General features: G+C 37.9%; 1 protein-coding gene across 1 annotated transcript; it reads right to left on the minus strand.

The window, feature by feature from the left end:
- Positions 1-435: 435 nt before the first annotated feature.
- On the minus strand, positions 436-14601 carry foxk1 (forkhead box K1). The gene is made up of 9 exons (XM_077570203.1): positions 13941-14601; positions 11811-12026; positions 7434-7626; positions 6037-6183; positions 4721-4914; positions 3615-3787; positions 2358-2594; positions 1705-1929; positions 436-1225 (listed from the first exon to the last, which is right to left on the minus strand). The coding sequence occupies exons 1-9, from the start codon at positions 14390-14392 to the stop codon at positions 1011-1013; spliced, it is 2052 nt and encodes a 683-aa protein (XP_077426329.1). The 5' UTR covers positions 14393-14601; the 3' UTR covers positions 436-1010.
- Between the last annotated feature and the right edge of the window lie 29 nt (positions 14602-14630).

Below are 14630 nucleotides of genomic sequence, written 5' to 3' on the forward strand. Positions count from 1 at the left end.
GGAGTGGTATTATTTTGATAAAAAAAAAAAGTTTAAACAGAGAAAGTTGTAATCTTACAAGAATAATTTTTGGGTTAAAAAGTCATTTGGCTTTTTTTAAGATAGACTCAGAAACTTACAGGAAAAAGTTTATTTAAACGTAGGTCATAATCTTAACATGCAAAACATTTTGAAACATTTATCATCTAACAGTTATAATTGTTCTCTAAAAAAAAAAAGCACTAATCCAACAACAATTACAATTCTTTTTTTTTCTCATAAAATTGTTGTAATTGTAAAAAAAAAAAAAATTCAAGATTAAAAGGCAGACTTAAAAGTTTTTTTGTTTTCGTTTTTACAGATAAGAAGAAAAAATCCAAATGGTTTCAAATGGTTCTTCTGCGAGTCACTACTTCCTGTTGGATGAAGTCAAGAAAAAATAGACAAGACAAAAAGTTTGAAGTCAACGTGGCTTTAATTTTGTGCTACAACATTCTTCTTAATCACAACTGTGGGACGTTTACAAAAAATACATAATCTCTCTAGAATGTATTAATGCATGTTTATTTTAATGTATTTTTTTTTACACAAAATGTTTTAGGAAAAAATAACTTCTAGTAGCGACGTTAGCCCGGCGAACACGGCTAAAGTTACATTCTAAAAAGCGATAAAGGTTACAATAAAAATGACAACGTGTAGAAATCTTTTTAAGGCGTTTTTTTGTTTTGTTTTTTTAAAGGGTTATAAGCATGTCTTTTCTTCTCATTTTTAACCGCTAAATTCAAAAAATGGTTTTGTTCCAAGTTAGAAACTGAGCGCCGCCAACCTGCAACAGAGACGCATTGTTTTCATTTAGGCCATTAGAAACGATTGGCGTAATTTAGCCAACCAAGTCGCAAGACTCGATCATCTCGTTTCGTCGTCCGTCAAAAAAGTCCACAAAAGTAGTGTTTGCTTCAATTTGTAAAACTGGTCAAATCTTTTTACGACAAATTTCCCTTCAGGTGTTTTGTTTTTTGTTTTTGTTTTTTTCACTTCCTGGGCTCGTGGCTTTGTGGCGTCATGGCGACGATAACGGGTTGCTGGGCGACGGGCGCGGCGGATCCCTCGCCGTCGTCCATCTTGGACCGCTTGGCGTGAGGTTCGTCGCCGGTGCCCGGATGCTCGGCGGATAGCGGACGAGCCACCAAAACCGGAGGGGAGCTGGAGGCCTGAGCCGCCAGAATTTGGAGAGGACTGCTTAGACCTGCACGCCGGCAAGAAGAAAGATGAGGAGAGAGAAAGAAAAAAAAGAAAACAAGAAAAAGTCACATTTTTCGGAGAGAAAAAAAAAATCTTACAATAATAAAGTCAGACCTTTTTCAAGGAAGAAGTCACAATCTTAAAGGAAAAATGACAATTATTGTAAATAAGTAAATTGGTCAAATTTGACCCGTATCTAATTAACAGAATTATGACATTTTCCCCCACAGAAAATGTATGTAATATTGAAGAGTCACAATTTAAAACAACAATTTTTCCAAGATAAAAAAAACACAAGAAAAACTTTAAAACAAAAATTATTATCTTATGAGGATAATAACCTTTTTTTTTTTCTTCCTCAAATCAAAAACTCCCAGATTAAATTGTATCTTCCTGTATGTTACCTTGTAGAAAAAGCCCACCTAAAAACAACAACAACAACAACAAAAAGCACAACGTTCTGTATGACGGCAAAAAACCTACCTGAAGTGTACGCGGCCAGGCTGGTTGCCGTGGCGACGGCGGCGCTGCCGTGCTTCCCGTTCTGCATGACGGGAAGCACGGGAAGTTGATGCAGCCCCAGCGCCACGTTGCGGGGGTCCACGTTGCGGGGGTCCACGTTGCGGGGGTCCACGTTGCGGGGGTCCACGTTGTGATGCCCGGCGCTGTCCAGCGTCTGGATCACCAGATCTCGCTTCAACTGCGCCTCTGAGGACCCCAAAACGGCTCACGTGAGAAACCGCACATTCCAGACTGGAAATGCTTCGTGCATTAGTTAGCCCGTTTTTTTTTTTTTTTTAGATCCAAAAAATGGGACTAAAAAGTTTGAATAACGCAGTATTTTCTTTTCTTGATAGGTCAGAATTATAACAAGAATAAAGCAGTCAAAATAACAAAAAAATAAGAATAATTACATAATTTCAAGAAAAGATTCCCGTGGTATTTTGTTTTGTAAATGTAGAATAAAGTTGGATTTAAAAAAAAAAAAGAAAAATACAAAATATTACGATAATTCAATGTGGATTATTTTGCGACGAAAACATATTTTGAGGAAAAGTGGATTTGGCCCGTTTGCTACTAAAGAATGTCCGTTTGAAAGCGGCTGTCCAACTCAGTGCCCCCATTTTGGGACCCACCTCTGAGGTCGCCGCCGCACAGCCCGGCGTTGAGCGGCGAGGGGGCGCAGTAGCCGTTGGGAGGGGCGGCGGTGACCACGCGCAGCATGGTGACGGAGGACGGCGGCGGCGGCGGCGGGTTCTGGAGAAGGTGCACTTGGCCGCCGCCCCCCGGGATGAGGGTCAGCGCCTTGCCGAGGGCGGCGCTCGGGTACGGGGGCGCCGCCATGATCACCGGCTGGGCGCTGACCGGGGACCCTGCACGCACATGGGACAAAGTCGCAAGCTGAAAAGGACAATCTTGTACTTTGGAAAAAATATTATCATCATTGAGAAGTCTTTTTTTTTTTTTTTTTGCTAGATAATTTTAAATCTTCCAATAATTAAGTCATTTTTTTCCCAGCGGTATTTTGAGATGTAAAATAAAATAAAATAAATGTAACCGGAAAGACGAAGTCAATATTTTGAAAACTGATGAATTTTCTTGTATATAGAAGTCATAATATTTTTCTAAATAGATTTGACGAGAATTCATTCATAGCTTTTTCCCAGATAAAACAAAAACACTATGGTAATATTTTGGAGATTTTTTATTATTATTATTTTAATATTTATTTAGGGGGAAAAAAGGTCAATATTACTAGAATAAAGTTTTTTTTTTGTTTTTTTTTAGGTAGAATGAATAATTTTAAGGAAAAACAGAGAACATTAATAATATTTTGGAGAAATATCGTAATCTTAAGAAAAAGTCCGATCTTTCAGAGAAAAGAAAATCATACTTTTATGAATATAAAGTTTGAGTATTCTGAGATCAAAGTAATATTGTTATGTTATTAACAGAGAACTATGGCTGGAAAAAAATTATTTTCTGCAGTAACAATTTTTTTTTTTTTAAACACAAAATTGGTATTGTACAACAATAAAGGCAGAATTCTTTTAGGAAAAACAATGTATAATTTTTTTAATCATTTATGTTATTTTTTTTAATTAACTGTTGGGAGATTATACACTTTATTTTAAAAAGTCACAATATCTTGGCATGAACAATTGCAGTCACACAAGAATAAATTCAAATTTAGATTTAGAGAAATTTGATTTTAAAAAGTAATATGAAATTAATACAAAGTTGTATTTTTTTGGGGCGGGGGGGGGGGGAATATTTCCAAAAAATTATGCAACGGGAAGATTTTTTATTTTTTTTTTTTAGGTAAAAACTGTAAATTGTAGGAACGAAGTTTTCCTTCATAAAATGTCTAATGTTGTGTTTGGAAGACTAACCCGGCGCGCTCTGCGAGTATCGATATTCGGGCACAGCGGCCAGCTTGTGCGCCAGCTGCTCATGGTGGTCCGGGGGGAGGGGCGACCCCTCCCTGCTCAGACATTCGGGGGTCTGAAGCCCGCTGGACGGCGGCGAAAGCAGGCCCTGGTGTGTGGGCGAGGCGGGGGCGCTCCTGCAAAAAAAAAAAACAACAACATCAAGACGGCGGCCGCGGCGGACGCCTCAAAAGTAAACGCCACTTACTTCGTTCTGTCCAATCACGCGACAGCGAGGAGCAGAAAGGACAAACAAAATGGTTACCCCGAAAATCGGTTTTCCATGGCAAGAATCCAAAGTGGAATTGTGATTATTGCTTGAATTCAGCCCAAATTTTTTAATTAAAGTCGAAATATTTTGAAAAAAAGATATCGTTCTAAGAAGAGGAACATATTTCACCCCCCCCCCACATGACACTTTAGGGGCTCTGTAATTTGGTGATGAACTCATTTGCTCCCAAAAACGTATAAATATGTTCTATTTTAAATATTACCAGTGTCCCAAAAACGTATTTATACGTTTTTAATGTTTTTTTATTAATTTATTTATGCTAGAGCATCCAGAAAGCTTTGATGCAGCCGCTGAACTGCAGAGAACGGCTGATAGTTATTACAATAAACGGCCAGCAAGTGACACCAGAGTATAAGAGCTCAACCAGGGCCATGTTGCAAAAAACTCTTTTCCCCACTGTTTTAAACAGATTTGTGAATAATGATTAAACTTCTAACGCTAATTGCTGCAAAACAGAAACAGATAGAAATACACTTTTTTTGTCCAGATGAAAGAAAAGAGCGTAATCTTTCTTTTGGTAGGTTTCATGTTTTGATAGCAATAGAACACAATATTCTGTGAGCCAAAATCCAGTAAAACAGCCGAGAGCGAAGGGTGTTGCTTCGGTGAAAATGGCTGCCAGTAAATGAGTTTAAAGACAAAAATCAATCCAAAATGTTTGGTCAATAAATTGGGCAAATTAAGACATTGGAGCCGAAAAACCGATTTTGCAAAATATCATCTGATCCGGCCGATCATATTCCACGTGTGCCGCCAGATGAGGCGCGGAGGCGCTCACCGGGACGAGAGGGGTCCGAAGGGGGTCCGGAAGCAGGCCACGCCCCTCTGCCGGCGCTTGCGGAAGGCCTGCTCCACCAGCTTGCCCTCCGAGGCCGAGTCCACGCGCCAGAAGCTGCCCTTGCCCGGCTCGTCCTGCGAGCGCGCCACTTTCAGGAAGTAGCGGTTCAGCGACAGGTTGTGTCGGATGGAGTTCTGCCGGGGACAAGACGGGACAAGACGTCGTCTCGCTAAGTCGCAGCTCAAATTCAAAGGCAGAATCAATCATTTATTTTTATTTTTTGTAGATACAAACTGAATATCAGAAGAATGGAGTAATGATTTTGACAATAAAGTCACCACTTTTTTTTTTGAACAAAAAAAAGGCAGTTTATTACTTTATCATTTGTTAAGTCAAACGTCACAAGTTCACAAAAAACTAATCGGAATCTAATAATAAAGTCAAATTTTTGGAAATAAAAAGTAGTCATTTATATGACAGTTAAGTAAAGTTGTATTCAAGTTAGAAAATAGACTTTCTTCAAATGAAGAAATGAATAAAAAAAACAATCTTATTATGATAAAGTCAAGTTTGTCCAATTCAAAGTTGGAGTTTTATATGGATACATTTTCTTTTTCTTTTTTAAATAAAGCTACATTTGGGAGAAAAAAAATAGTACAGAACCAGAAGTATTTTTCAGGATACATTTTATTTAGTAAAGGAAAAAAAAGTATTGTGAGAATTCAGAAGTCAAGATATATATATCATTTTTATCTAAATCGAATGAGAGCAAAATCTTATTTTTTTCAAGATCAGAGTCAAATTATAGAGTTTTAACATTTTATACAAGAAAGAAGAAAACATTTTGGGAGGAAAAAGTTGTAATAGTACAAACATTTGGTCAAAATGTTTACAAATGAAAAGTCATGTGCTTCTATAAATACAGTACAGCGAGAATTTGGGGTAATTAGATGTCTTAACATTATACGGATAAAGTGGCATTTTTGGAGAAAAAAATAATATTCTGAAATTAAAACTTAATATTTTAGAGAAATAACTTAATAGAAGAATGTTGAATTTTTGTCTCTAAAAAAAACTATACTGAAATTTAAGTCATATTTTGGGGAGAAAATCTCGATCTTATGAGAATACATTTATATTAATGTTTTATTTAAAAACACACAATTGTGTCTTATTTTTGTTAATGAAGTAATATTGTTGGCAATTAAAAGTTGAAAAATTATTTGAATTTTGGAAAACAAGTTTTGGAAATTGAGCAAGAATAAAGTCCTACTGCGTAATGAAAGTGGTCGTATTTGTTTTGCGGCGACACGCACTTGCCAGCCCTTGTCGGCGGTGCGGTAGTAAGGGTAGTGTTTGGTGATGTGAGCGTAGATGCCGCTGAGCGTCAGCTGCTTGTCGGGCGCCGAGGAGATGGCCTGGACGATCAGCTGAGCGTACGAATACGGCGGTTTGGACTCATCCTGAAGAAAAAGAGAGAAAAAAAACACACACAAACATGCCAATCGGCCATTTACGAACAGATTCTCACTTCTGAGTTTCGACAAAAGGTTGGAAAGTTTAGCATTAACTACAGCTCTCCTTGCCCACCTGTGAGGGCATCACAGTATCTTAACTCATTCAAACCCAAAAACGTGTAAACACGGTTTTTTTTAATACTTTGTCCTTCACTCCCAAAAACGTATTTATATGTTTTTTTTATGCAAGAGCATACAGGAGGCTTTGGTGCAGCTTCTGACATGAAGAGGTGGCTTAAAGCAATTGTAGTTACAGGGATGTGATTTGACCAAAGTGAAATTATCTGAAAATTTAGCCGGGGGTCTGGGGGCCGCTGGCACCCAGCTAGGTCCAGTACTAAGTACTTAAGTACTTTCAATGCACTCACATGACAAAGAAATAGACAAAACAACAGCATAAATTTTCAATGTATATTGAACTATCCCATATAAAATGGCAGTTTTAGTCAACTCAAAATCAGTCACATTCAAAAACATTGGACTGCCTTTGCTTTTAAAAACTATCACTGAGAATATCATCAAATCTAACTAATGTCATTACTAAGTTAACACATAAATAATGTTGAAGAGTTCAAATTTCATGAACAAATAATTGTATCATGACCAAATGAAAAGTAACTCATATTAGAGCATACCACAAATGTCTTTGTTATAGCAGAAGATGTTATCTGTCTGAGTCATGTGCATACACAATGAACTACTAAAAAAATAAAAATAAAAAATAATAAAAAATCGGAATTTTTTTTTTGGGGGGGGAGATAAAAAAAAGCGGAATTCCGCGAATTAGCGGAAAAATCACATCCCTGTAGTTATTAATAAAAAACGGCCAGCAGGTGGCAGCAGAGTATAAGAGATCAACCAGGGCCAAGCATGTTGCAACAAGCTCTTTTTAGCAGTGTTTTCACCAGGAATGTGAAAATTAATTAAATTTAGCTATATTCTAATGCTAATTACTGCAAAGCAGAAACAGATAGAAATATACTTTTATTTCCTGTTGAAAGAAGAGACTCTAATCTTTCTTTTGGTAGGTTCCATGTTTTTATAGCAATAGAACAATAGCAATATTCTATGGGCCTTGCAAAATATGTCAAAATCCTGTAAAACAACCGGGAGCGAAGGGGGTTGCTTCAGTGAAAATGGTTGCCAGTGAATGAGTTTTGGGTTTTTTTGTAACAAAAAAAGAAGTAGCAAGTCACCTTGGGGCTGTCGCCGCCGCCGGCCGCCTCCCCTCGAGACTCGCCCCGATGCTCGGCGACGTTCCGCCTCTGCTCCGACACGGCATTGGCGGCGTACTCGGCCGCCAGCTGCAGGTCGCTGGTTACGTTGCGGCCGTAGCGGTAGCCCGACGACCCGGCGCCGCGAGGGCTCGCCGGGCATGAGTTGGGAACGCTGAGAGGAAAGGAAAAGAAAGACAGATTTTTGGAGGGGGGCAAGAAAGTTGTCGTGTGAGAAGAATACAGACAAAAGTGCTCATTTCATATTTTTCTCAAGAGAAATAGTCACACTCGCTCCAGAATAAATAAATAAAAATCTTATGTGAATAAGGTCGGGGGGAGTTTCTAGAGGAAAAAAGGAGTGAGAATAAAACAATAATTACGAAAATACTTCTTTTTTTTTAAAGGTAAAAACACTCACAATTGTGTAAATAAAAGCTTTTTTTCCAAGAAAAAAACCCCCAAAAGCTTACAAAACATAGCAGCATTTTTTTTTAGAAGAAAAAAAAAGTTTGATTAAAAAAAATCTTGGGGAGAATTTTTGGGGGAAACTTACCAAAAAAAATGCATTTCTGCATTATGAAAAGTTGTAAATAAGAATACCGAGGCAAAGCATCTGCTCCTCCAACACAGACCGATTGGATAAGTATTATGAACACAATTGAAAGTCTGGAGAAAATTTCCTTCTCTTTAAACCCAAAAATGGAAACATTTCTTCTGTTTTGGGAAAAATTGATTTTGGTGTTTATAAAAAAAAATTAAAAAAAGTGACTTTTGAACCATTGCTGTATAAAAAGACCTGTAATTAATGTATTTTATTTTTCTGTAATGTGAAATTGACGACCAAATGTATGTTTGTTGTTTTGTTATACTTGAAATAGTTACAAAAATAAAGTTTTTAAAAAAAAAAGAAAAGAATAGAGGCAAATTTGGAATAAAAAGTCACAATTTTGAATAAAATCTGATTTTTTTTTTTTTAGGACAAAAGTCACAACATTACGACAACGTTTTTATTTTTTCCCAAACATTGCAAGAAAAATATAATAGCACTATTGTGTTGCTTTGTATTTATCAAGAAAAAAGGCTTTTTTTTTTCCTAAAAAGGTTTGTTTTCTACAGAGAATATGAGAATAAAGTCGGATATTTTTGAACAGGGATGGGCGAGTACTGCTACCAGGTATCGTATCAGGCCGGCACGACACCCCAATTGAAACTAGAAGAAGAGAAAATTGCCATTCATTTCATTAAGGAAATCGCCATATTGTGAAATATTGGCCCTACTTTATAATTGTCATTATTTTTGGGGGGAGAAATTATATGTATCAACAGTACTACTCAAAACATGAGAACTTGTATTGATGTTGGCCTAAAAGAAATCGTACCAAATGTCCCCTACATATTTAAGTTTTTTTTTTTTATTATTATCATTATCACAATACTGTAAGTCTTATTTGGAAGGGGAAAAAAAGACTTATTTTATCGATTTAAAAAAAAGTCAAACAGAAGGGGAAAAAAATCTATCTTTAGAGAATAAAATGATAGTAAATTGCCTTTTAAAATGCTTGAGTCAAAAAGTCCAAATGTTAAGATGAGAAGTCGTCATCATCGAGACGCAACAAAAAGCACGCACGCGCTCAATCAGCCGCGTATGTTAATTATTGGCCAGCGTCGGCGTTGGACGGGCAACAGCAGCTGGCGCTGTTTGCAAAGTCAACAATGCGGTTCTGATTTGGCATTAGCGACAAACTCGCGCGCGCGCGCACGCACACACGCGTTCTCTCAAAACAAGCTAACATGCTGGAGGCGGATGTTCGCTTTTGTAGCTCGTGTTTTCATTTGAATGTTCGTTAGCAAAACGCAGGCTCTGAAACGCGAGGCATAATATTACGTGGAGTCATATTTATGCAACATAAAATTCAAAACATTATCTTTTTCCTTTTGTCCATAACGTGCGTCGCCAAATAGGCAAAAATGTTCATCTTTTTTTTTTGACTTTGAAAATGTCTTTTTTGGATTTAACACAAACTGCGTTCACGAAGGCCGACAGAAATGAGAGAATATTAATTCTTGAGCTCTAAATGCGTCATCCATTATCAAAATAGTTGTTGATTATTTTGATAACCGATTAATTGTTGCACCTCTAGTTATAACATTGTGTGAATGAAATGATATTTTTGGAGAAAGTTGCAAGAATAAAGTTGTATTTTTCACCAATTTAAAAGTTGTATTATGAGAATAAAGCAAGTTTTAGTTCCAGGATAAAAAGTTATAATCTTACAAGATTAATTCTACGTATTTGTGCTGAAGTGGTCGTCTGTTGAGAAGAATCGTACTTTTTCCAGATACAAAGTTCATTCATACAAGAAAAAGTCCTTATTTAGATATTAAGAGGTTATTTTACAAGATGTTTGAGATAAAAAGCCGTAATTAAATGATAAGAAAGAAAGAAAGATAAAAGTCGGAATATTACAAGACTTATTTGGGGGGTAAAAAGTCATAATCAAATCACAATTAAGTACCATTGTCTCCAAAATAAAAGAAGTATTACAAAACAAAGTTGTGTTTCTTTAACATTAAATCATAAATTTAGAAAATTTAACTTTTTTTTCTGTGTAAAAAGTTGTACTATCTCACAAATTAAGTTGCACTTGATATTATTTTATTAAATATATAGATTTTATTTTTTATATTATTTTACACAAAAATGGTTGTATTCACTTAAAAATACAACCACACAAAAAATAACATAATAATAAGAATAAAGTCATATTATTGGAGAGAAAAAAAAAGTGTATGAGAATAAAACGTGTTAATTACAAAATAATGTATAATTTGCTTGACATCATGATTGGGGGGGGCTGGGTACCCCTTAAAAGTCTAATCCTCTGACACACACACACTCACGTTATTTAAAAAAAAAAAAAAAAAAAGGCCTCCAAAGCAAACAGTCGTCTACTGGACTCCACCAATCAGACAGCGCGTAGCTGCAGCCCTGCCATATAAGGCATGCGCACGCACTGCAGTGACACTAATGCGTCACAAGAGGGTGCTCTCACCAACGCACACAACTCTGACCATAAAGAGTTAATGTTCAACAGGGAAGGGAAAAACTATGTGTGAGATATGAATGAGCTCATGTCAACATTACACACACTTGTATAGCTATACACATACACACACACACAGTCACATGACGCAAGACAGCAAAGTCCTGTGAGCGGTCACATGTCAGGCTGCACTTTGAATAACCTCCATGTACACAAAGTGCACATACGTTCGTACGCAGTCACCTATGGACGGACACGCAACTGAAGAAACTGCATCACTTACATCATAGCATGCAGTCCCAACATTTCACATAGTTTGGATTTTTTTTTTTTACATTTTATTACATTCAACAATTTGCTCTCTTTTTTTGCATTGGCGATATTCATTATTATACAAAAACTATTGTTCATCATGCGCCTCTTAATCAAATTAATACAAATCATTTTTTATTTTCTTCAGAATCAGATTTTGAATTTTTCTAATATTTGGTGTTATTTTGCCATATATATAATTTTTTTTTTTGTATATTAGATTTTTATTGTCTATCACCCAGTATAACTATAGTTATTTTATAGGCTACTGTAACGGTTGTTATTTTATTGTAGTTTATTTTCATTTATTTCATTCATATATGATTAGCTGGCGAGCTTTTTATTTTATTTTTTAGAAATACAATACTTTTTTTTTTAACTTACATACTTTTTGTTTTTATGCTTGCAAAGCAATAGCTTTAATTTTAACAATTCTTTCTTTTTTTACTTTAGTAACATCTTACTATGCACATTTCTAAATTTATAATGTTTATGTAGTAAAAAAATGTTGACGAAATATTGCCCTCCTTTAGCAACTTTGTTCAAAATACAATACTTTTTTTTACTATAGTATCTTTGTCAAAATATCAATACATTTTATTACAATACTTCTTTAAACCTTTTTTTCTAAAATACAAGCTTAACTGTAATTTAATTTATTGAAGTATTTCTTTGCTTAGTAACTTCTTTTTTCAAAGGTTTTTTTTCAAAACTTTTTTTATATATATATATAGAGAGACTTTGTTAACTTTTTAATGTATTTCTTTGATGAAGACTTCTTTTAACGTTTTGTACAAAACAAGCCTGTTCCTTTATTTATTTATTTTACAATCCATACATGCAATAATGTTGATATGATGACATGCTGCGGTTTAACAGACAACTTTGGTCTGACCAGGATTCCGTGCATGTGTAAATACACCAACACACCTTGGTGTTTATTTTTACTTAGATTTACGTGCATGTGTGCGTGCGTGCGTGTGTGTGTGCGCGTGCGTACCTGAGGGTGCCCGTGGGCGACGGCAGCGGCGAGCCGAACGCCCTGATGTGCTCTTCATGCTGCTGCGCGGTGGGAATGCTGATCTTGAGTGGGGAGATGTGAGGCAAAAGCGGGCGCATGGGCGGCGAGGGCGCGTCCTTCTCCCGATGCTCTTCGGAGGGGATGAGTGACGCAAACTGGATCTTGATGACCGTGCTGGGAAAGCGGAACATGCACCTGAGGGAGGGAAAGATGAGAGAGGTAGTCATCTCAATTCATCTTTGCCTAAAGAAATGAATGGAAATGCTATTAATCCGTTCTAGCAAAAAAAAAAAAAAAAAACATTTTGTAAATAAATTGTAACAATAAGATAACTCTCCACAGTAGTATACAGTATCAAAATTAAACTCACAATTACATCACAGCGCTTGTCATTTGTCCTCCGCAATCCCATATTGTACTACTTAAGTACTTTTAAAAAATTGCATACTATTGATGTTATTTTTGTTTTTTGATTTATATTTATTTGTTATTTATAAACACATACGCAGAGCTCTCCCAAAGGCAATCTACTTTACAGTGAGAAATAATGGTTGTATTGTGAAAATGTGCCCTAAAACGCAATGGTTTCTTCCAATCCTGCAAACTCAAGAAACAAAAACAAAAACAAAACCCCAACGACTGAACCATGTTTCAACAAATGAGATAAGTATGCACGCCAAGAAAAGTACTACAGTAGTCCAAACATCGAGCAGAACGCACTAGTTACAAACAGAATCCCACTGTTAAGAACTGCACAACTCATGACATCTCAGCTGATACAATAAATAGAAAGACTGTTCCGTACGGCTATAATGAGGCAAACGCTTCAATAATTTTTTTATATATTTTTTTTAAAGTCAAGTTTATTTTAACAGGACGCTATTCCAAATTGTGGCGACGAGAATTGTTTCTTACTGGATTCCAGAAGTGCAGCGAAAAGCAAAAACTTTTCTATCTGATACAAACCACAACATTTATTTAGTAGGACCAGTATTATAAATACTAATCATTTGTTGCCTTGTGTTATCCTGTCTTTCCATAAACCTGAACATTTGTATTCATTTCTCATTAAAGTAGCAAAACAATGTATGTATTTAGTGTAAATAATGACCACAAAAATATGAGGAGAATGTTCAAACTAGCTAGTCCCACAGCGTGGATGTGCTGGTCTTGTGTTTATTCCATGTGCTTCAAGTCATTCTGCACTCGACTTCCGGAACCTGCTGCCCAAACACTTGCAAACAGCCAATCAGAGGCGAGCAACGCCCCGCCCCACCCCCTTCGATGGCTGCGCCACCTCCCCCTCCCCTCGCGCTTCAGCGGGCTGATTGACAACCACAACACAGCAAACGCCCTCAACGTGTTTGTTTGTAGTCGCGACTGTATTCAACCAAAGTAACCACCATCACTGGAGTAAAACTAAACAAAACAAACACGTGCTCAACGTTTAGCGACAAAGTTTACGCTGAACAAGGCTTTCATCTACAAAACAAACGCACCTCCCCGCAACGGAGCCCCGTGTAGACTTCACAGGGGTGCGTTTGTTTACATTGACAGCCACACGTCGGCTAGCAGCCCCTGCGAAAGCTATTGACGAATGTTATTGGTTCTTTTCCAGCAACAAGCGTCCCACAGTTTGCACCTTAAACGCCCGATGACGTATACACAGAGCGGCTACGGTTAATAATAATTAATTTTGAAAACAACGCAACTAAATGAAGACATAGTTACAAGTGATCTAGGCTAACTAGCTAGCCATAGCCAAAGTTCATTCACTTGCGAATTAGGCAAAACAGTTTGGATCAGCTGTTTTACAACTAATAATAAATACATTACTTTAGAAGAGCATTTTAAATATTTCAATTCAAAAAAAAAATACACAAATGTAAGTCTAATTATGTGCTAAACTTTGTATCGTCGGTCGTTTGTTTAGCATTGGATAAGCTGTCAAAGCTCCCGAAAAAAAGACTGAAAGTTACTCAAAGTCCACAACTTTGATGTACATATAAATGCATATGTACGGGGCGTGTCAATTACAAAGGATAAGAATCACGTTTATTAGCCTCGGATGCTAAGCTAACACGCTAACAGGCTACAGGCGGAGCTCACTGTCGGGGAAGCAGCAGCGGCGGCGCCCCTCTCCGCTGGAACACCCCGTCCACGAACACGCCGTTCTTGCCCAGGCACCGCAACGAGAAGCCGCTCTCTTCGTCGTAGCACAGCTGCAGGTGCCGGCGCGAGATAAAGCTCGAGTGCCCCATGTTGATGTCCACGGAGCCGTGGGACGAGTTCCGGCCGATTGTGACCGTCCTTAGGCGCATGACAAACTCAAAGTCCCGGCCCTCGAGTCTGGCCAGGGCCTGCGGAAGAGGAGACGCCAGGCGAGCGGGGCGCATCCCGGCGGCGGCGGCGGCGGCTTCCGTCAGCGGCGGACTGAGGAAGGAGAGCGACGGCTGGTGAAGGAAGGGGTGCGAGGTGACCGCCACTCGCACGGGGCTGCACGGCGCCGACTGCAAGGCGAGCAGGGCCCGAGCTCCGGAGTCCTCCCGGTAGTCTGCCATGTAGTTTCGCGGGGGGTCAAACACACTTCCACAGACAGTTCGCTCGCACACAGAGTTGCAACGTGAGAGTTTGGGGCCGGGGCACTTGTTCGCTGGGGCTGACAGAACAACATGGAGTCCGGGAAGGGGGGAAGTTGTGGAATGGAGCCATGGGAGGAACCGGACTGATGCTGCGTTCACGAACTCCTCGTAAACTACTCTCTTACTGTCAGAACAGTTGTACGTTATGGGAAGTGAA

The sequence above is a fragment of the Vanacampus margaritifer genome, chromosome 7, assembly GCF_051991255.1.
Source record: "Vanacampus margaritifer isolate UIUO_Vmar chromosome 7, RoL_Vmar_1.0, whole genome shotgun sequence".
Lineage (NCBI taxonomy): Eukaryota > Metazoa > Chordata > Actinopteri > Syngnathiformes > Syngnathidae > Vanacampus > Vanacampus margaritifer.